The sequence below is a fragment of the Oratosquilla oratoria genome, chromosome 10 (genome assembly GCF_046742065.1).
Source record: "Oratosquilla oratoria isolate Oo_2021 chromosome 10, ASM4674206v1, whole genome shotgun sequence".
In the NCBI taxonomy this organism is placed as follows: Eukaryota; Metazoa; Arthropoda; class Malacostraca; order Stomatopoda; family Squillidae; genus Oratosquilla; species Oratosquilla oratoria.
In genome coordinates, this window is record NC_134786.1 from 58,035,789 (window position 1) to 58,057,260 (window position 21,472).

Sequence of the window (21,472 nt, forward strand, 5' to 3'; positions counted from 1 at the left end):
CATATACAACCATTCTCCACTCACCTCTGTCTTCCGTCCTCTCCCTTCCTTCCTCAACAGACATTCCCCTCTTCCCCAAAGCCCCCTTCACCCCATCCATCCACCTCATCCTAGGACGTCCCCTCATGTTCACTCCCTCCACATCTGCCTTCCATACCTTCCATACATCATACATATATTAAATTCTAGCTCCACCTAAATTGTATTGTAAGTTTAGGTTTAGTATTTGTAATTACCTTCTTTTCTTTTCTTTTTATATAGATGATACTGTGATGCAAAGAAGGGGGTGAGTGGGGGGATGGGGGATTAGGGAGTGGTTATGTGTGAATGATATTTTGATGCAGCCCGAAGGGATTTCTCCCCGTCTGCTATTTTTCTGCATGAGGGGGGAGGAGAGTGGGGGTTGTCAATTAAATGAAGTGGCCTTGCTGTGGGTGTGCTGTGTTTTGCTGTATTTCTTCTGACCCAGGGCATTGGGTGGGATACAAAAATGACCTGTCATCCGTGAGGAGGTAAGATGAGAGGGAAAAAAGGGTGGTGGAGGAGAGTGTGATGGTATATAGATATATGTTTTCTTTATCAGTGTTTAGTTTGTTTTGTTGGAGAAAGATATACTGTTGCATATTAAAGTATTGACACAAACAATTAATAGAGTATCTATTGATTGAATTGTTCTAGTGTGAGAATGAATGTGTGGACTTGGGTATAACAGTGAATAAGCTTTAAACTTAGCAGTATGTGGGCAATGATGGTTTTAGTATGCAACTAATATGAAGAAAAGCTGAAAAGGGGTATTTAAAGGTCAAGAACTAGTACAAAATCAGTTAAGTAGGCTACCACACAACCTTAACAAAGATATATGTTATACTGTTGTATCTTGATTAGGTGCTATGGCTACTACGTCACCATGAAAACCCACCATTGCAAAAGGTGAAAAGTGGTAAATCGGCAGAGGATCTTGTGGACAGACAGTTACCTGAACTGCTCTTCCACATGGAGGAACTAAGGGCTCTTGTCAAAAAGTACTCACAGGTGAGTGAGGGAATGGCTTAGTGTTTTCTCAATTTCTTAAGTATGTCCATTTGCCTATCTATCTCTTTTTCTGTTAGCCTTTTCATGGGAGAAATAGATGTTATAAACTTATTTGTATGTCCATTTGTCTATCTTTTTTGTTACCCTTTTTATGGGAGAAATATATGTTATCAACTTATTTGAAGTGTGCATAGAGGAACATAAAGGAAAAATGTAGTATTAACCATGGGTATATTTCCTCAGGTGCTGCAGAGGTACTACATTCAGTACCTTAATGGCTATGATGCTATAGCTTTAAACCAGCTAATGCAGAGTCTTCAGAACCTCCCTGAAGATGAGTCCATAATTCTCTCTTCCATGTGTAGTGAGATTGGACAGCTAAGTGTCAAACAAGGTGAAAGATGTTCCTTGTTGCTTCTTTTTTGCATTGTAAATTCCTCAAGTCCTATATCAACAGACTTACCCAGCATAATGTTTTGGATTATGTAGCAATTTGCTGCCCTTTCACATGTATACTAACTAGTAATGTAGGTCCTATCTTGTAGTATCTAGTTGGCATAATAACCTTAATTATTTACAGTTGATGAGGGAGGTTCTCAGTCAATCAATCTCTCCTCAGTGACAAATGAGAACGGCCAACTCACTGTCAAACAAGGTACTAACTGCAGACATGCCACCTCTACCTGTATACCTATTAACTCAAAGATATAGAAAAATAATGACACATATATGAGATTTGTTCAATGTGTTTATGAATAATGATTTGCTTCCAGTGGATGAAGGAAGTTCATTTGACTTTCGGGGCATAAGACTAGACTGGTTCCGTATCCAAGCCTACAGCACACAGAATCGCACAGGTCTTCAGCTAAGAGACAATAGGGAAATGGCTGCACTTATCAATCAGATTGTTTTCCACACAAAGATGGTAGACTATCTGGATGAGATGTTGAATGAGACATCAGATCTTTCAATATTCTGGTAAGATTTTGAATGCAGAAATACTAACAGGCTTGCTAAGATGAAGAGCTTTGGCCTAGGAATGAATACAAACTGATCTAACAGATATTGTACCCTGCAGAATGGATACAGGATAATTTTTAGCTAATTCTTTATTCAAATAAAAAAAATATAATGACATGCATATGTTTTAATGATGACAAGGTATAGTTAGGTGTTTTAATAACTTTTCCAAAGACTTGATTCTTGTTTTCTTTTTGTTTTCTTTTTTTATAACAGCTTCTTCAGCAAACAGTTTGAAGACAACTTCCACATGTGCTTGGAATTCCCTGCGCAAAACCGGTATATTATTGCTTTCCCACTGATCTGCTCCCATATGCAGGCCTGCACTCATGAAGTTTGTCCAGAAGAGGTAATGTCTTTAGATAGATTTTTATTATCTCTTATAGCTATAAGCTCTTGTAAGAAATGTATAATAGTCTCCTAGGCTTGGCAATAGCACAAATGCTACTTCACTCAATATACTCAATTCCTTTGATTATCATACCATGCCTATTGCTGCAGCGGTATCATATTCGGGAAAGAAGCCTGTCCGTAGTCAACATGTTCCTTGAAGAGATGGCTAAGGAGGCCAAGAATATTATCACCACCATCTGTGATGAACAGTGTATCCTGTCTGATAAGGTAGTGATTGATTTTATATATCTTAACCCCTTTGCTAACTTGATATTCCCTGAGTAAATTTGTCTGACATTAACTAATGAAATCTGTAGTGTGCTTCACTGTAACAGTTAATTTAAATGAAATAGTCATGAACTCTTTGCTAGTGGCCAATTTATCACTGGGTTGTACATTAAAAGCACCATTACTGATTAAGAAGTATTTTGTATCTTCTAACATTTTTATTATTTGTTCAGTGCACACATGGATGGGGTGGTGCGGGAGGTAACTGTGAGGGTAATGGGCAGGGAACTGGAGATGGTGAAAGAAAATGGAGAAAAGTTGGAGGTGAGCCAGTTGTTTTCTGAAGACACTGTACTTGTGGCAGGGTCAGAGGGGGAATTAAGGGAATTGGTGATGGAGTTTGGTAAGGTATGCAATAGAAAGTTAAAGGTAACTGTGGGTGAAAGTAAGGTGATGAGATGTACAAGGGGAGAGGGTTGGAGTGAGTTGGAAGTAAATCTCAAAGGAGAGAGGCTGGAAGAAGTGGATAGTTTTAGGTATTTGGGGTTGCATGTGACAGGGAGGAAAAAGTGGTGGATGGGAGTGGAATGGATGGGAGTAGGTTTGTGTCTTTTGACTTGGCTCCCTTATATAGATACATTATCTGTTACAATAATTGCAGTCCCATTGTTTATATTCCTTGTTCCATATGTTTGTTCTCTCTTGTTGATAATGACCAACAAAATAAAATGAATAGAAAATGGAACAAGAAATGTTGAGATGAGAAGGGAGCTCATTGGGTTTTAATGTGTTTATAGTGGAGGTGAAGGGTTTGACAGGTTTTGAAAGTGAGCAGCTTTGCTGTCCATCCTGCAGGACCACTACATGCAGGTACCCATCATAACTGTTATTTTATCATTAATGAATGTTGTCTTTTCTGTAGCTACTACCAAAACACACAGTTCCTCTTATACTAAGTCACAAAAAGAAGGAGAAGAAGAAGAAGAAGGAAGAGGCTGCAGAAGGCAGACCTGGCCATGAAAGTTACAGAAAGACAAGAGAAGAACTTACCACGTATGTAATAAATACTCCTTCAGTTAACTTTTTACCTACTTAATGTCCATTGTTCTTGCTGTAATATTAGTGGTCACAAATTACTTTATCATAGCAGATTTCAGGTGATGTTTCACTTGAAGAGAGTAACTGGAGCTGAATTTGGAACTTATGATGATACTGAATTATTGAAGTTGTATATGGTTGATCCTAGTTAGTTATGTCTTTCTTTAGCTGATTCAAATTGTCATTATTCCTAGGAGCTACAAGACTTGTGTAAAGATACTATTGGGGCAATAGATCGATTGATTATGAAAAATGAAATGTATAAAGTGATCACTGGTTATTCTGTATCAATATTTTCTGCGATTTGATGCATTTTTTTTCTTTCATATTGTGTAAAATTGAGCTAACAGATATTGTACCTTGCAGAATGGATAAATTGCACATGGCCTTGACAGAACTCTGCTTTGCAATAAATTACTGCAGCCAGGTCCAAGTGTGGGAGTACACCTTTGCTCCTAGGGAATACCTGTACCAGCACCTTGAACAGAGGTAGATATTCTTTTTTTTTCATAAGTCTTAAGTTTCATGCAATAAATTGACATACCCTAGTGTGAGACCTGTATATTTTTTATGAAAAAGAAGGAAGATATTTTAAAGGCCTCTTTTTACATCATATAGTCTTGCTTTATTGGTCTTTTTAAGTGAAAATTTTAGTGAGCTTGCATGCAAGAAATGAAACAGCATACAAGTTGACATTGAATTAAAGAAGGGTTTATATTATTCAGGTTTGCAAGGGCTTTAGTGGGAATGGTTATGTACAATGAAACAACTAGTGAAATAGCTAAACCCTCGGAACTGCTTACCAGCGTTCGGACATACATGAGTGTTCTACAGACCGTTGAAAATTATGGTGAGATGGATATAATCTATTTTATGTTGTTTACACATTCTAGAAGTATATTTGTTACAATTAACAGTTGACCATTTCCTATTAGAAAGATACAGATGTGCATATTGTCTATATGCCAAAGGTTTCTTCCCCTATACAAGTCAAAGGCACCCACTCACACCCATGAGAACATGTGCACACACAAAATATAAATGACAAAATTTGCATATATTTCTATTTCTTTTGCACTTGCATGTGGCCATTTGTTAATAGTGGTTATAGCTCTTGTTATTGAAATTATTACAAGAATGATTTCTGAAAATGATGGGATCCTTTACAGTGCATATAGACATCACAAGAGTATTTAACAATGTCCTGCTACAGCAGACGCAGCTTCAAGATAGTCATGGAGAGAAAACCATCACTGCACTCTACAACACCTGGTAATGAACAATGTTAATTGTTGCCTTGAGTTTCATTGACTGGAATTCCACAGCCTCACAGCAGCTGACAGTGGTTCATGGGTCAGATCTGGGAAGAAGTAGATTGTTATTGGTTATATATAAGCATTGGACTTTTTCAGTCCCATCAATTTGTAGTAGTAGTAGGAGGAGGGGAGCAGTCATTAGATGTCAACTCTCCTTATGTAAAAAGTGGGAAGAAATATAGGTGAAGTTGATAGAGAGATCTTGGACCTGTTAGTTCATCAGGAAATTACCAGATGAGGGTATGGGTGTTCGTGGGTTATGAAGAAGAGCAACAGGGAGATGATTCTTTCATATTACAGGCACCCATTGTTGGTTCCACCTAGCAAGGGCTGGAGCTAAAATTTATTCAACTCCAGCACATCAATTTGTTTAAACATATTAGCCAAAGTTTGAGAAAATAAGATCTCCATTATAGGACAGTAACAGACAGGTTTATTTAGTGAAGACCTCTTGGGAAATAAAGGGTTAAGGAGGTAATGTAATTGTTTGCAGTGGTGTTCATATATAATGGTAACCATTCCCCACTTGCAGGTATGCAGATATTCTATTACGACGAGTTAGTGCGGGCCATATTGTGTTCTCCAAGAATCAAAGAGCTTTTGTGTCCTTGACATCAGAAGGTGCTCAACCATTTGCAGCTGAAGAATTCTCAGATGTGAATGAGCTTAGAGCTTTAGCAGAGTTGATAGGCCCCTATGGCATGAAGGCACTGAATGAGAACCTGATGTGGCACATTGCAAATCAAGTGCAAGAGCTAAGGGTTGGTTTCTGACTTGTAGTCAAGTAGATATTTACATGAAATAACTGTTTAGAAATAATTTTAGAAGTGAATGTATGGTTTGTGTTGGCCACTCCTACTATAAAGGAGAGAAATGACCTCTCATAAATATATGTTTATGCAAATATGTGGTTGAAACTTGCTGTGTATCATTTCAGCGTTTAGTGGTAATTAACAAAGAGGTGTTGTTGTCAATGAGAACCAACTTCGACAAACCAGAACAGATGAAGGATTTGTTTAAGAAGCTTCAACGTGAGTAGGTCCTTCTTTGGTACAGTAAGGTCCCAAGTCAAGTGTTTTAACTTATAACAACCTGTGGTTACATAGCATACATACATACATATACCAAGGCTTTTTCCCCCTTACAAGGGAGGTAGCCAAAAAGGAAAAGGCTTAAAATCACTCCCCACCCATTCCATCCCTGAATACACTCCACACCCCTCCACCCTCCCTCTCATCTTAGCACCTGGATGACGGGTCATCCCTGCACCTTGTCTACTGCCCTGGGTCAGAAGCAGTGTTGCAAGACACAGCACATCCACAGCAAGGCCGCTTCATCAAAATCGGCGACCCCCCCTCTCCGTCCCCCCATGCATAGAGGAGAAGACGGGGAGAAATCCCTTCGGGCTGCGTCAAATTTTGCTCACACATACTACCACACCCCCCATCCCCCTGCCCATTCCACCTCATGCATCACATCATCATCCATATACAACCATTCTCCATTCACTCCTGTCTTCTGTCCTCTCCCATCCTTCCTCAACAGACATTCCCCTCTTCCCCAAAGCTCCCTTCACCCCATCCATCCACCTCATCCTAGGACGTCCCTTCATGTTCACTCCCTCCACATCTGCCTTCCATACCTCTTTTACTAGTCTTTCTTCACTCATTCTTTCCATGTGTCCAAACCATCCCAATACTCTTTCATCAACCCTATCTCCCAACCCCCTTTCCACCCCTGTTCTCCTCCTCACCTCCTCATTTCTCACTCTATCTAGCCTAGTAACCCCCATCATACTTCTCAGACACCTCATCTCAAACACATTCAAACTCCTTCTCTCTTCCTCTCTTATGTTCCATGTTTCTGCCCCATACAGTACTGTTGGCACAATCACTCCTTCATATAGTCTCTTAGCATCCATTCCCAAATGTCTATTCCTCATTACACTTTTTAATCCACCAAGGCATTTACTCGCTTCTCTCAATCTACATTCTACCTCCACCTTCACTCCACCTTTTCCTGCCACATTTGCACCCAAGTATCTAAAACTATCCACTTCCTCCAGTCTCTCTCCCTTACTGCTCACTTCCACACTACTGCCATTTTCACCCCTTGTACATCTCATCACCTTACTTTTACCCACATTTATCTTTAGCTTTCTTCTATCACATACTCTCCCAAACTCTGTCACCAACTTCCTCAATCCCTCCTCTGATCCTGCCACAAGCGCAGTGTCGTCTGCAAACAACAGCTGGTTCACCTCCCACTTTTCTCCATTTTCTTTAACCATCTCCAATCCCTGACCCACTACCCTTGCATTTACCTCTCGCACTACCCCTTCCATGTATAAGTTGAACAGCCAGGGCGACATAATGCATCCTTGACGAAGTCCCACCTTTACCTCGAACCACTCACTCTCTCCATTTCTAATCCTGACACAAGCTCTACTACATACATACATACATATACCAAGGCTTTTTCCCCCTTCCAAGGGAGGTAGCCAAAAAGGGAAAGGCATAAAAACACTCCCACCCATTTCATCCCTAAATACACTCCACACCCCTCCCACCCTTCCTCTCATCTGAGCACCTCCTGGATGACGGGTCATCCCTGCACCCTGCCCACCGCCCTGGGTCAGAAGCAGTGTCGCAGGACACAGCACATCCACAGCAAGGCCGCTTCATTTAATCGGCGACCCCCCCTCTCCGTCCCCCCTTGCATATAAGGAGAGGACGGGGAGAAATCCCTTCGGGCTGCGTCAAAACTCACTCACACACACTACCCCACCCCCACCCCCCCCGCCCATTTCTCCCCATGCAGTCACAACATCATCCATATACAACCATTCTCCACTCACCTCTGTCTTCCGTCCTCTCCCTTCCTTCCTCAACAGACATTCCCCTCTTCCCCAAAGCCCCCTTCACCCCATCCATCCACCTCATCCTAGGACGTCCCCTCATGTTCACTCCCTCCACATCTGCCTTCCATACCTCTTTTACTAGTCTTTCTTCACTCATTCTTTCCATGTGTCCAAACCATCCTAATATTCTTTCATCAACCCTCTCTCCCAAATCCTTTTTCACCCCTGTTCTCCTCCTCACCTTCTCATTTCTCACTCTATCTAGCCTAGTAACCCCCACCATACTTCTCAGACACCTCATCTCAAACACATTCAAACTCCTTCTCTCTTCTTCTCTTATGTTCCACGTTTCTGCCCCATACAGTGCTGTTGGCACAATCACTCCTTCATACAGTCTCCTCTTCGCATCCATTCCCAAATGTCTATTTCTCATTACACTCTTTAAACCACCAAGGCATTTACTCGCTTCTCTCAATCTACATTCTACCTCCACCTTCACTCCACCTTTTCCTGCTACACTTGCACCCAAGTATCTAAAAACTATCCACTTCCTCCAGTCGCTCTCCCTTAATGTTCACTTCCAGTCTACTGCCACTTTCACCCCTTGTACATCTCATCACCTTACTTTTACCCACATTTATCTTTAGCTTTCTTCTATCACATACTCTCCCAAACTCTGCCACCAGCTTCCTCAATCCCTCCTCTGACCTTGCCACAAGCGCAGTGTCGTCCGCAAACAACAGCTGGCTCACCTCCCACTTTTCTCCATTTTCTTTAATCATCTCCAATCCCTGACTCACTACCCTAGCATTCACCTCTCGCACCACCCCATCCATGTATAAGTTGAACAGCCAGGGCGACATAACGCATCCTTGACGAAGTCCCACCTTTACTTCAAACCACTCACTCTCTCCATTTCCAATCCTAACACATGCTCTACTACTCACATAAAAACTCTTGACAGCTCCCAAAAGCTTTCCTCCTATCCCATAAATCTGCATAACCTCCCACAGTGCCTTTCTGTCTACCCTATCATAAGCCTTTTCCAGATCCATAAAAGCCCAAAAAACATCCTTCCCCTTTCCTATAGCTTTCTCACATATCTGTCTTACCACAAAGATCTGATCTACACAACCTCTACCCGTCCTAAATCCACACTGTTCCTCACCAATTACTCCTTCTGTTCCTCTCCTAATCCTCTCAATTAAGATTCTCCCATAAGCCTTCCCTACTACACTCAACAGGCTAATCCCTCTGAAATTACTACATTCACACTTGTCCCCTTTTCCCTTGTAAAGAGGAACTATACAGGCACTACTCCAGTCCTCCAGTACTCTACCCTCTCTCCAGCAAACATTAAATAATCTCACCAACCAGTCCACCATCACTGAACCTCCCTTTTTCAGACATTCTGCATGACATCCATCCAGACCAGGTGCCTTACCTGCTTTCATCATCTTTACAACTGCCTTCACCTCATCCTTCCTTATTTCTCCTCCATTCTCCTCACTCATCACTCTCATTTTCTTCGTATTTCCCACTGCAGCTATCTTTCCTTCCCTATCCTCCTTCACATTCAGCAACTCCCTAAAATATTCTGCCCATCTTCCCCTCACTGCCATCTCTTCCATTATCAACTCTCCATCTGTACCTTTTACCTTTTCTTCCCTACTTGATTCGCCTCCTCTTCCTCTCTTAATTTCTTTCCAAAACATCTTTTTATTACTTTCAAAATTTTCTGTCATACTCCTACCCCATTTCACATCTGCTCTCCTCTTTGCCTCCTTTACCTTTTGCTTTACTTCTCTTTTCTTTTCTTTGTACGTCTCATATGACTCCCCTGTCCTCTTTTGTAACCAATCTGTGAATGCTCGCTTCTTCTCTTCTACAACCTTCTTTGTTTCCTCATCCCACCATTCACTACCCTTTCTTCTATTTCCCCCTGTCCTTCTTGTTCCACACACCATCCTTGCACACTTTAAGACTCCCTCCTTGAACCATCCCCATTCCTCCTCCACACCCATCTCTGCTCTATCCTTTACTCCCTCCCACTCCTCCTTCAGCTTCTTTTCGTACTCCTTCTCCTTTTCCTTTTCATTCAAGGAGTTCACTCTAAGAACCTCCCTACCTTTTGTCCCTTTCCTCCTTCTCCATCTATCCTCCACTCTCAACTTACCTTCCACCAAAAAATGATCTGATATTCCCCCACCCTCTCCCCTTAGCACATGTACATCCTTAACTCTTCCTATCATAATCCTATTTACCACTACATAATCCATTAGCGCTCTATCTACCACCCTTCCCTCCACCACCCTCTCCCATGTGTACTTATGCTTGACTTTCTTCCGAAACACTGTATTTGCTATCATCAACTCTCTTTCTAGACACATTTCCACCATCAACTCTCCACTACGATTCTTTCCTGGAACTCCACACTTCCCAACCACTCCATCGATTGGACCATTTCCCACTCTAGCATTAAGGTCTCCCAGTACTATTACATTGACATTTCTTCCTAAACCCTCTATGCACTCATTTAAATCTATCCAAAAGGCCTCCCTTTCTTCCATGCTCTTCTCACTGCCCGGCCCATATGCACTTACAAAGACCCACATCTCCTTTCCCAGTTTCACCTTCATCCACATTATCCTTGAGGAAACCTCCTTCCACTCCACTATCCCTTTACCTATCTCCTCACTTACTAGAATAGCCACCCCTTCCCTCCCTCGTCCTCTCTTCACTCCTGATAACCTCCCACTTACACTCCCAAACATACACTCACCCTTCCCTTTCAACTTAGTTTCACTCAAAGCCAACACATCCAACTTTCTTCTCACAAACATACTACCTATCTCTTCCCTTTTACTCTCATCTGTACCACATCCACGCACATTAAAAGACCCAAACCTTAGGGTGCTGGCCCGAGGCCCGCCAGCACCCCTTATGCCTTTTCTTTTTGATTTAGGAATTTGCCCCTTGGGGCTACAGGGAGAAGGATGCCTAGTCCCTCTCCCCGTCCCTTTCTTCTCGCCTCTTACGATCCAAGTGGGAAAACTTGGTGGCAGTATTCTTTTCCCCCACCACAGGGAATTCCCCCAATCAGAAAGAGAATACTCAGAGAAATGGTACAGGACAGCAACAAGGGGTTGGGGGACAGCATAACGGAGGGACAGTCGTAGTATAAAAGTGTCATCATTTCTCTATGAACAGAATTTCTTCTATCATAGACAAAATGATGTGTGGCTCTGGTCCGTAGGGGCGCCCCATATAGACCCTAAAGTATCGACTGCATGCTACTTTGCCACAATAACAAGCAGCCAATACCCCAAGCTCTACTACTCTCATAAAAACTCTTGACAGCTCCTAGAAGCTTTCCTCCTATCCCGTATATCTGCAAAACCTCCCACAGTGCCTTTCTGTCTACCCTATCGTAAGCCTTTTCCAGGTCCATAAAGGCCCAAAAAACATCCTACCCCTTTCCTATAGCTTTCTCACATATCTGTCTTACCACAAAAATCTGAACTACACAACCTCTACCCGTCCTAAATCCACACTGTTCCTCACCAATTACTCCCTCTGTTCCTCTCCAAATCCTCTCAATCAAGATCCTCCCATAAGCCTTCCCAACTACACTTAACAAGCTAATGCCTCTGAAACTACTACATTCCCACATATCCCCTTTTCCCTTGTAAAGTGGAACTATACAGGCACTCCTCCAGTCCTCCGGCACTCGACCCTCTCTCCAGCAAAGCACACTTCTATAATCTACTTACAGTTTCAGCTCTAAAACATGATGATAATATATTCACAAAAATTAAAATGCCCATCAAATGCTTTACAGTGTACATACATACATATACCACAGGCTTTTTTTCCCTGACAAGGGAGGTAGCCAAAAAACAAAGGCATAAAAACCACTTGCACCCATTCCATCCCCAACATACTCCATTCCCTTCCACCCTCTCCCCTCCCTCTTATCTTGGCACCTCCTGGATGACAGGACATCCCTGCATCTTGTCCACTGCCCTGGGTCAGAAGCAGTGCCATAAGACACAGCACAACCACAGCAAGGCCACTTCATTAAATCAGTGACCCCCCCTCTCTGTCCCCTCATACAGAAAAGGAGAAGATGGGGAGAAATCCCTTTGGGCTATGTCAATTTATCTCGCACATACTCCCTCACTCCCATCCCCCACCCATTCCCCCTCATGCATCACAGCATCATCCATACACAACCATTCTCCATTCACCCCTATCTTCTGTCCTCTCTTGTCCTTTCTCAGCAGACATTGTCCTCTTTCCCAATGCTCCTTTTACCCCATCCATCCATCTCATCCTAGGTTGACCTATCATGTTCACTCCTTCCACCTCTGTCTTCCATACCTCTTTTACTAATCTTTCTTCACTTATTCTTTTCATGTGTCCAAACCATCCCAATACTCTTTCATCCACCCTATCACCCAGCTCCCTTTCCAGCCCAGTTCTCCTCCTCACCCTCCTCATTTCTCCCTCTATCCAGCCTAGTAACCCCTGTCATACTTCTCAGGCACCTCATCTCAAACACATTCAAACTCCTCCTCACTTCCTTTTGTATGTTCCATGTTTCTGCCCCATACAGTGCTGTTGGCACAATCACTTCTTCATACAATCTCCTCTTAGCATCCATTCCCAATTGTTTATTTGTCATTACACTTTTTAATCCCCCAAGGTATTTACTTGCTTCTATCAATCTACATTCTATGTCCATTCCTCCCTTTCCTGCCACATTTGCACACAAGTATCTAAAATTATCCGCTTCCTCCAGTCTCTTTCTTTTAATACTCACTTCCAGTCTACTTCCACTTTCTCCTCTTGTACATCTCATCACCTTACTTTTACCTACATTTACCTTCAACTTCCTTCTTTTGAACATCTTCCCAAACTCTGTCACTAACTTTCTAAATACCTCCTATGATCCTGCTACAAGCACAGTGTCGTCAGCAAACAACTGGCTATCTCCCAATTTTCTCTATTTTTGTTAACCATCTCCAATCTCTGACCCATTACCCTTGCATATAACTCTGACATAATCCAGGACCTTATTGTACCTTGCACTCTCAGCCTTTGCATGATTTTATTAGAGTGTGTCATTAATTTTTATTATTTTGTATACCATCATACCATCAAAAAAAGTTTAACCTAAGAAATTACAAGGGATGGTTTGCTTGTTCCAGCAGAAGTAGACAGTGTATTGTCGAGGATGCAGATAATTGGAGTGATTCTTTGCTTCCGACAACTTGCCCAGGAGGCACTCACAGATGCCCTTGAACAGCGCATTCCCTTCCTCATGTCATCCATTGCTGATTTTAGACACCATGTTCCTAATGGCGACACAATGGTGAGTATGCATAATTTATTATTTTTGAAGCATTCAGGGTCTCTGATGCACAAATCATAGAGGAAACTTTTGTGTTCTATATACAAAATTTATCCTGTATAAAGGGGTAAAGGCTTTTTATATGAACATTGAGAAAAGAGATTTTTATCTTTAAAGTTGCTTCCACAGAAGTTCATTAGGAAATTGTGGATGTTGGCATATACATAATTTTGCAGTCCATGACTGAAAATATGAGGTAGCTGCTTTGCAATGCATACTGACTAGGAACTAGGCACTGGAAAAAATAATAGTTTAAAGAAAACTTTATTATGGTGAAATGTGTTCTGATCAAGGAAATGTGGAATGCATTTAGGAAATAGATTAATGACAAAAGTACATTACTGCTGTTTTCTCATTGTGTGCCCCATATTCACACCAGCAGAATAGTTTGCAGTACAATATTCATGTGTGATAGAGTATCATTAGGTAAGAGTGACTGATTCTATATGTTTTTTAAGAAACATTTTGGAAAAATACAGAAATAACACTGGGCAGAGAAGCTCTAACTTGTACATATGGTTGCTTCTGATGCTTTATAGTACAATGCATTGCTTCACTGGCCATGCTACACAATACACATAATCTCTTCGCTCAAAGTTATTGTCATACTCAGTTTATACTCCACAAGTTCAGTAGTTTACTCTTTCCCACTTTTAAGTTATTAAGTATTGTGTTATTAATAATTGTTTTTCAAATTTTCATTTAATTTCCATTTCATTAGTTGTCACTTGGTTTGTTATTTTGTGTTATTTTAGTAAACTACTAAGGGATTGGTATAGACTATTAAGTATGACAGTAGGGCACTTGCCACCATATGGGCAAGAGACATAGTGGAGGAGGTGCTGAAGCTGTGGTACTAACTAATCCCCCCTATTCCTTCCTTCCCTTGTTTGTCAATGGCGGGGGGAGGTGCAGATTGAGAACATTAAGCTACAGGTTAGCCAACAAGTTACTGTTCTTTTAGCATGTTGGGTAATGGTGTTGGTACCTCTTGGTGATGGGTACTGTAGTCAGAAATCTGGTGGTGGAACTGATTGCAAATGTTGGTTTTGCACTAATATTGATTGTTTAGTGTTTATTTTTTTCAGTTAACACTCTTAATGGGTTACCATGTACATGTACTGTGCCAGTTAATGCCATTGTAATAACCTCACACAAAAGTGCTGTTGAGCTGCTTTTACATGTATCTGAGTGATTGGTACCAGCTGTGGTATTAAAGAAATCAGTCCAGAAAATGTGTGTCTGTATTCAGGTCTTTCCTGTTGTTAATGTCAGGAAAGAACATAATCTAACTGTATTTGAAAGTTAAATAGAAAAAAAGGGGAATTTTTTTATTCCAATGTTTCTGATTTAAGGATGTCAGTACACTAAAATTTAATTTTTTGACAACTTTTGGAAACTTGTGGAAAAATCATTTGAAGTATGCACAAGATACAAGTATTGCATCATTTACTATTTTAGATTATATACATACATATACATACATCTACCTAAGGCTTTTTCCCCCTTACAAGGGAGGTAGCCAAAAAACAAAGGCATAAAATCCACTCCCACCCATTCCATCCCCACATACTCTTTCCCAATGCCCCTTTTACCCCATCCATCTCATCTTTGGTTGCCCCCTCATGTTCACCCCTTCTACCTCCACTTTCCACACCTCTTTTACTAATCTTTCTTCACTCATTCTTTTCATGTGTCCAAACCATCCCAATACTCTTTCATCAACCCTATCACCCAACTCCCTTTCCACCCCCTGTTCTCCACCTCACCACCTTGTTTCTCACTCTATCCAGCCTAGTATCCCCTATTATACTTCTCAAGCACCTCATCTTAAACACATTCAAACTCCTCCTCTCTTCCTCTTGCATGTTCTATGTTTCTCTCCCATACAGTTCTGTTGGCACAATTACTCCTTCATACAATCTCCTCATAGCATCCATTTCCAAATGTCTATTTCTCATTACACTTTTTAATTCCCCAAGGCATTTACTCACTTTTCTCGATCTACATTCTACCTCCACCTCCACTCTTCCCTTTCCTGCCACAATTGCACCAAGTATCTAAAACTATCCACTTCCTCCAGTCTCTCTCTTAGTACTCACTTCCAGTCTGCTGCCAACTTGTACATCTCATCACCTTACTTTTACCCACATTTCTTTTCAACTTCCTTCTTTTGCATATTTTTCCCAAACTCTGTCACTGACTTCCTCAATCCTTCATATGATCTTGCTACAAACTCAGTTTTGTCAACAAACAACTGGCTTATCTTCTACTTTTCTCCATTTTCTTTAACCATCTCCTGTCCCTGACCCATTACCCTTGCATTTACCTCTTGCACCACCCCATCCATGTATAAATTGAACAGCCAAGGCAACATAACACATCCCTGATGAAGTCCCACCTTTTTCTTAAACCACTCAGTCTCTCCATTTCTGATAGTAATACAAGCTCTACTACTCTAGTAAAAACTCTTGACTGCTCTTAACAGCTTTCCTTCTATTCCATATATCTTCAATACCTCCCATAGTGTCTTATAGATTTAAAAAAGTTATACCAAGTGGGCAATTTCCCTAATTAAAGGGGCATGGTACAAGATTAGCTTTCTGTTTGACATTTACATTTGATGATTTTCTTATATAAAATTTTAGAAGGGTATATTGTATGTCTGTCAACATATACCAATTGTGAGACGAGAAGGCAAGAAATGCAAAGTAAGAATTCGCTGTGTACTCAGATGTTGCTGTTGACACTTTTTTTTTTTTCTTCTTTTTAGAGTGGATCATTATGAAACTAGGGATTGTGTTTAATGTAGGGAAGTGGCTCATCCCTGCTGAAACAAAACTCCATCATGAATCACTGTTTCTGTTATGCCTGGTAATAGCCAACAAAATTTTTAGATAAAGTAATGTAAATGTGAAAAATATCACAAAATGGTGCACTTCATTTATGATATCTAATTTATCAGTATCTATGCATTTTTCATCTACACTGCTAATATTTTTTTCATATAGAGGGTGAAAGTTTTTGTTTTATCTTTGCAACTCATAATCTTGGTAACAGTATTTTTGTCACATTTATACATATAACTCAGAGACTTCTTTCTCTATATTATTTTATTTTTGCTTATTTAATATTTAAGGGGGAATACATATACAATATGTGAGGGGGAAAAGCTGTTGGTATATATATGTACAATATTTACCTTTTTTCTAAATTGTGTTTTTGAATTATGTCTCAAAGGGTAAAACAGCCTTTAGCAATACAATTATGCTTTTTTTTCTATGAAATTTGGATATTCACACACAAAAAAAATCCAGTTTGGTGTAAATTTTAGACATACAGTAACAAGTTGACAAGACAGTCTTTATCAAAGCTTCTAGTTAAAAGAAAAATCAATAGATCAGTTATATTAGTTATTAAGATGAAAGAAAAATAAAAGATATCAAATTATTTAATTTTTATTTTTTTTATTTTTCATTTTTCAATGGGTTTTCATAAAAGTTGGCACATTATTTTTATGTTGTCTACCATTAAAAAAAAAAAGATAGTCTAGCTTAATTATTTTGATATACATGTACTGACATCCTTAAATTATTTGCATCTATATACCTCTTCCAGTTGGTAATAAAAGGTTATGCATAAAAGTTTTGACCCATGGCCAAGTATCCCATAATTCATTGCCTAACACAAAAAGTGATAAAAATAGAAATTCGTGTCTTTGCTATTTTCTCTGTGATATATGAAAGTTAAAAAACTTCTGAATAATATTTTGAAAGGGGTCATGGGCATTAAGTTAGTTGTTAAAGTAACCAAGGAAGGATGAAAAAATATATATATTTTTAGATCTTCCTTGCATAAGACCTGGAGCCTCAAGTAATCAAGATGGTTTAATATTCAAAATTATAAAAAATCTTGAAAGCAAAGATTCTCCCTTGTTACCTGGTAATGATAATGTATGTAGAGATGTACATTTGAATTAAATCTTTTTGGATATAACATGTACACTTAGTAGAATGGGTGCGAGTGGGTGTGTGCCATTATTAGATTACTCCCTTGTAAGGTGGAAGAAGCCCTTGGCATATAGATAGATAAATGTAGACTTATTGCACAAGATCACCACACAAGACAACAGATGTTATCTTACACTCTCCTGCATTCACCCACTCCAGACAGCTCCATGAAATCTCTTCACACAGGAATTCATGGGCTGAACCAGTGTCTGTGACCATTTTACTTGGGGCCACTGGTCATCTGCAAGAGAGAACCGGGGCAACATAATAATTGACTGTACAAGATTTTTAAGGGAAAAAAAGAAGAAAAAATCCCTCAAGATGTTGCTGTTTGTGAATTTCTAAGTGCTATCCTTAATTAAGAATATTTAATATGATTATGAAGTCTGATCAGCAAAGGTGATTATGGAAATAATGATGATTAATAAATCTTGAAATAGAAAATATGAGTTACTGAAAAAGACTGGATGATGATCAGTGGAAACTGGTCATCCCAGGAAGATGTAGGCTTGAGTATTATTCCAGTATTTAACCGTAATTGGTGTAGCAGTAGGTAATTAAAAATATTTTAGATAAAGTTGATGACTGCTGATAGTGTTGAATAAGGGAAGGTATGCATACTGTTGAAATAACTTACCTCTATGAAGAATAACAAAAGTTTTGATGCTGTAATAATGTGTGAGATCACCATAGCATGCTTGAAGTAACAGTAAGTGGTATCTGTATAGAACCAAGGCTACTAGGACTGCTCCTGTTGCCCTCCACAATGTTGTCCTCCTTTCCTTCTACCAAACAGCTCTATATCCTGTTTTGGTTAATTTGTCTTGTCTTTTATTAATCCTCTTAAGTTGCATTTTCAGTCATTTTATTTTATATTATTTTATTTATTTTTTATCTTCATGGTTTTGAATTCTTTTCATGACACAACATACTGAAGATGGATATTTGCTACATTAAGTAAATACCTTGCAGAAAATGAGATTATTGTTTCTGTGAATATTTCATATATAAATCTTAATATTCAGTTTTAGTTGAATTTGATAGTGTTGTGATGGGATGGTTTTGTATAATTCAGCTGGTGAATGAGATGTCTTCTGCAGCTGGTCACCGATGTGAGGTGGACCCAGCCTTGGTGCATGTGTTACGTGCACACAAAAGTGGTGAGTACGTCATTTGTAAATGTTTATGTATATTCAGTTAAATGGGTAGCACACGTCCAGATGCACCCAAGGAACATGATTTACTTTATACCTTTTTGTTTAAATTTTAATTTCATATAGTTTTGAAAATAATATTGTATTTCTTTTTTGTAACATGCAATACAAAAGAACAATATTTGCACAGTAATTGTACCAGGAACAGTTGAAATGTATGCACCACAACCTGGTGATATGTATACTGATATATTGTGGGCATATTTTACACATGTCACACACTTCATGTCACCACATGCACACACATAAATAATTACTTAGTTGCACAGCTAAATTTACTCTTCATGGTACTTGCAGTTGATAGCAAGGGAATCGTGGCAGATAAGGGTAATTCACTCTAATTTTGTGAATATTACAAATTTGTTTAATGTGTACTTATATAAAGGATTTCCAAGATCTAATGCTTTTATTGCCAAATTTTTAAATTCAAATGTTTTTATTACCAAATTTTCAAGATATAAAATGGCTATCACCCCGTTTTGGTTTTGCAGAGGTGCATGATGATGAATTCATTGTCACTTGTCTGCTTATGGTTTTTGTGGCAGTGTCTATTCCTAAACTGGCACGGATGGATAGTACGGTGAGTGGCCTTTCATATTCATCTTTGTTTGTTGTATACTGTAGAGACCTTTGGGGCACCCCATCAGACCAGAGGCACACATCTATTGATCATTCAGTTACACATACATACATAATTTTTTTTTTCACCCATACAAGGGAGGTAGCCAGAAAACAGACATAAAATCCACTTCCACCCATTCCATCCCCACATACTCCACTCCCATCCACCCCCTCCTTCCCTCTTATCTTGGCTCCTCCTGGATGATGGGTCATCCCTGCCCACTGCCCTGGATCAGAAGGAGTGTTTCAAGACACAGCGCATCCACAGAAAGGCCACTTCATTAAATTGGCAACCCCCCCCTCTCTGTCCCTTCATGCAGAAATGTAGATGGGGAGAAATCCCTTCAGGTTGTAACAATTTCAAGCATACTCCCTCACCTCTCATCCCCCACCCAGTCCATTTCATGCATCACAGTATCCATACACAACCTTTCTCCATTCACCCCTATCTTCTGTCTTCTCCAGCCCATCCTCAATAGACATTGCCCTCTTTCCCAATGCTCCTTTTACCCCATCCATCCATCTCATCCTTGGTCACCCCCTCATGTTCACTCCTTCTACCTCTGTCTTCCACACCTCTTTTACTAATCTTTCTTCTCTCATTCTTTCCATGTGTCTGTTGTGTGCCCAAAATCCCATGTGTTCCTTTGTAAAACATGTGCTTTTCATTTAACCACATGTTTGCATTTACCTTGTAAACAAACCCTACATCATGTCTTCCTGGATTACAGATAATTTGAAATAGGGCTTCCCATGATTGCTCCTTCAATTAAGATTGTGTTTTATTTGTGGGAGGATGTAACAGTGTCCAAACCATTCCAATACTCTTTCATCAACCCTATCTTCCAACTCCCTTTCCACCCCAATTCTCCTCACCTTGTTTCTGACTATCTGGTCTAGTAACCCCAATCATACTTCTCAAGCACCTCATCTCAAACACATTCAAACTCCTCTCTTCCTCTCTTATGTTCCATTTTTTCTGCCCCATACAGTCCTGTTGGCACAATCATTCCTTCATACAATCTCCTCTTAGCATCCATTCCCAAATGTCTATTTCTCATTGCACTTTTTAATCCACCAATGCATTTACTTGCTTCTCTCAATCTACATTCTAACTCCGCCTCCACCTCCACTCCTCCCTTGCCTGTCACATTTGCACCCAAGTATCTATAACTATCTACATCCTCCAGTCTCTCTCCCTTAATACTAATTTCCAGTTTGCTGCCACTTTCTCGCCCTGTACATCTCATCACCTTACTTTTACCCACATTCATCTTCAATTTCCTTCTTTTGCACATTTCCCCAAACTCTTTCACTAACTTCCTCAATATCTCCTCTGATCCTGCTACAAGTGCAGCGTCATCAGCAAACAACAATTGGCTTATCTCCCACTTTTCTCCATTTCCTTTAATCATCTCCAGTCCCCGACCCATTACCCTTCCAGTTACCTCTTGCACCACCCCATCCATGTATAAATTGAACAGCCAAGGCAACATAACACATCCCTGGCAAAGTCCCTCCTTTACCTCAAACCACTCACCCTCTTCATTTCTGATTCTAACACAAGCTCTACTACTCTTGTAAAAACTCTTGACTGCTCTTAAAAGCTTAACTCCAATTCCATATATCTGCAATAACTCCCACAATGCCCTCCTGTCTACACTTGTCATAAGCCTTTTCCAAATCTATAAAGGTCCAAATAACATCCTTACCTTTTCCTAAAGCTTTCTCAAGTGTCTGTCTTACCACAAAAAGCTGATCCACCCAACCCCTACCTGTCCTAAACCCTCACTGTTCCTCACCAATTACTCTCTCTGTTCCTCTCCTAATCCTCTCAATCAAAACCCTCCCATAAGCCTTCCCAAGTACACTTAACAAAGTGATCCCTCTGAAACTACTACACACTTGTCCACTTTTCCCTAGTAAAGTGGAAGTATGCAGGCAATACTCCCTTCCTCCGGCACTCTAACCATCTCTGAAACAAACATTAAACAACCTCACCAGCCAGTCCACCATCACTGTACCTCTCTCTCTCTCTCTCTCTCTCTCTCTCTCTCTCTCTCTCTCTCTCTCTCTCTCTCTCTCTCTCTCTCTCTCTCTCTCTCTCTCTCTCTCTCTCTCTCTCTCTCTCTCTCTCTCTCTCTCTCTCTCTCTCTCTCTCTCTCTCTCTCTCTCTCTCTCTCTTTTTTTTTTTTTCTTCAAGACATTCTGCATGACACCCATCTGACCCATGTGCCTTACCCACTCTCATCATTTTAACAACT

At 40.1% G+C, this 21,472-nt stretch overlaps 1 protein-coding gene across 9 annotated transcripts in view; it reads left to right on the forward strand.

The window, feature by feature from the left end:
* The window catches only part of Hem (Nck associated protein 1 Hem), a 57,258-nt gene that overhangs the window by 14,603 nt on the left and 21,183 nt on the right, over positions 1-21,472 (forward strand). For 2 of the 9 annotated variants that reach the window (XM_076191907.1, XM_076191915.1), the window contains exons 9-25: positions 886-1,032; positions 1,276-1,426; positions 1,613-1,687; positions 1,806-2,010; positions 2,269-2,401; positions 2,554-2,673; positions 3,596-3,726; positions 4,138-4,260; positions 4,497-4,621; positions 4,941-5,043; positions 5,620-5,848; positions 6,025-6,118; positions 13,161-13,324; positions 14,279-14,299; positions 18,449-18,533; positions 18,885-18,914; positions 19,079-19,167. In XM_076191907.1, the coding sequence (XP_076048022.1) occupies positions 886-1,032; positions 1,276-1,426; positions 1,613-1,687; positions 1,806-2,010; positions 2,269-2,401; positions 2,554-2,673; positions 3,596-3,726; positions 4,138-4,260; positions 4,497-4,621; positions 4,941-5,043; positions 5,620-5,848; positions 6,025-6,118; positions 13,161-13,324; positions 14,279-14,299; positions 18,449-18,533; positions 18,885-18,914; positions 19,079-19,167 (2,025 nt within the window). The remainder of the gene's footprint in view (positions 1-885; positions 1,033-1,275; positions 1,427-1,612; positions 1,688-1,805; positions 2,011-2,268; positions 2,402-2,553; positions 2,674-3,595; positions 3,727-4,137; positions 4,261-4,496; positions 4,622-4,940; positions 5,044-5,619; positions 5,849-6,024; positions 6,119-13,160; positions 13,325-14,278; positions 14,300-18,448; positions 18,534-18,884; positions 18,915-19,078; positions 19,168-21,472) is intronic. The other 7 variants (XM_076191908.1, XM_076191911.1, XM_076191909.1 and 4 more) reach the window with 7 other exon arrangements.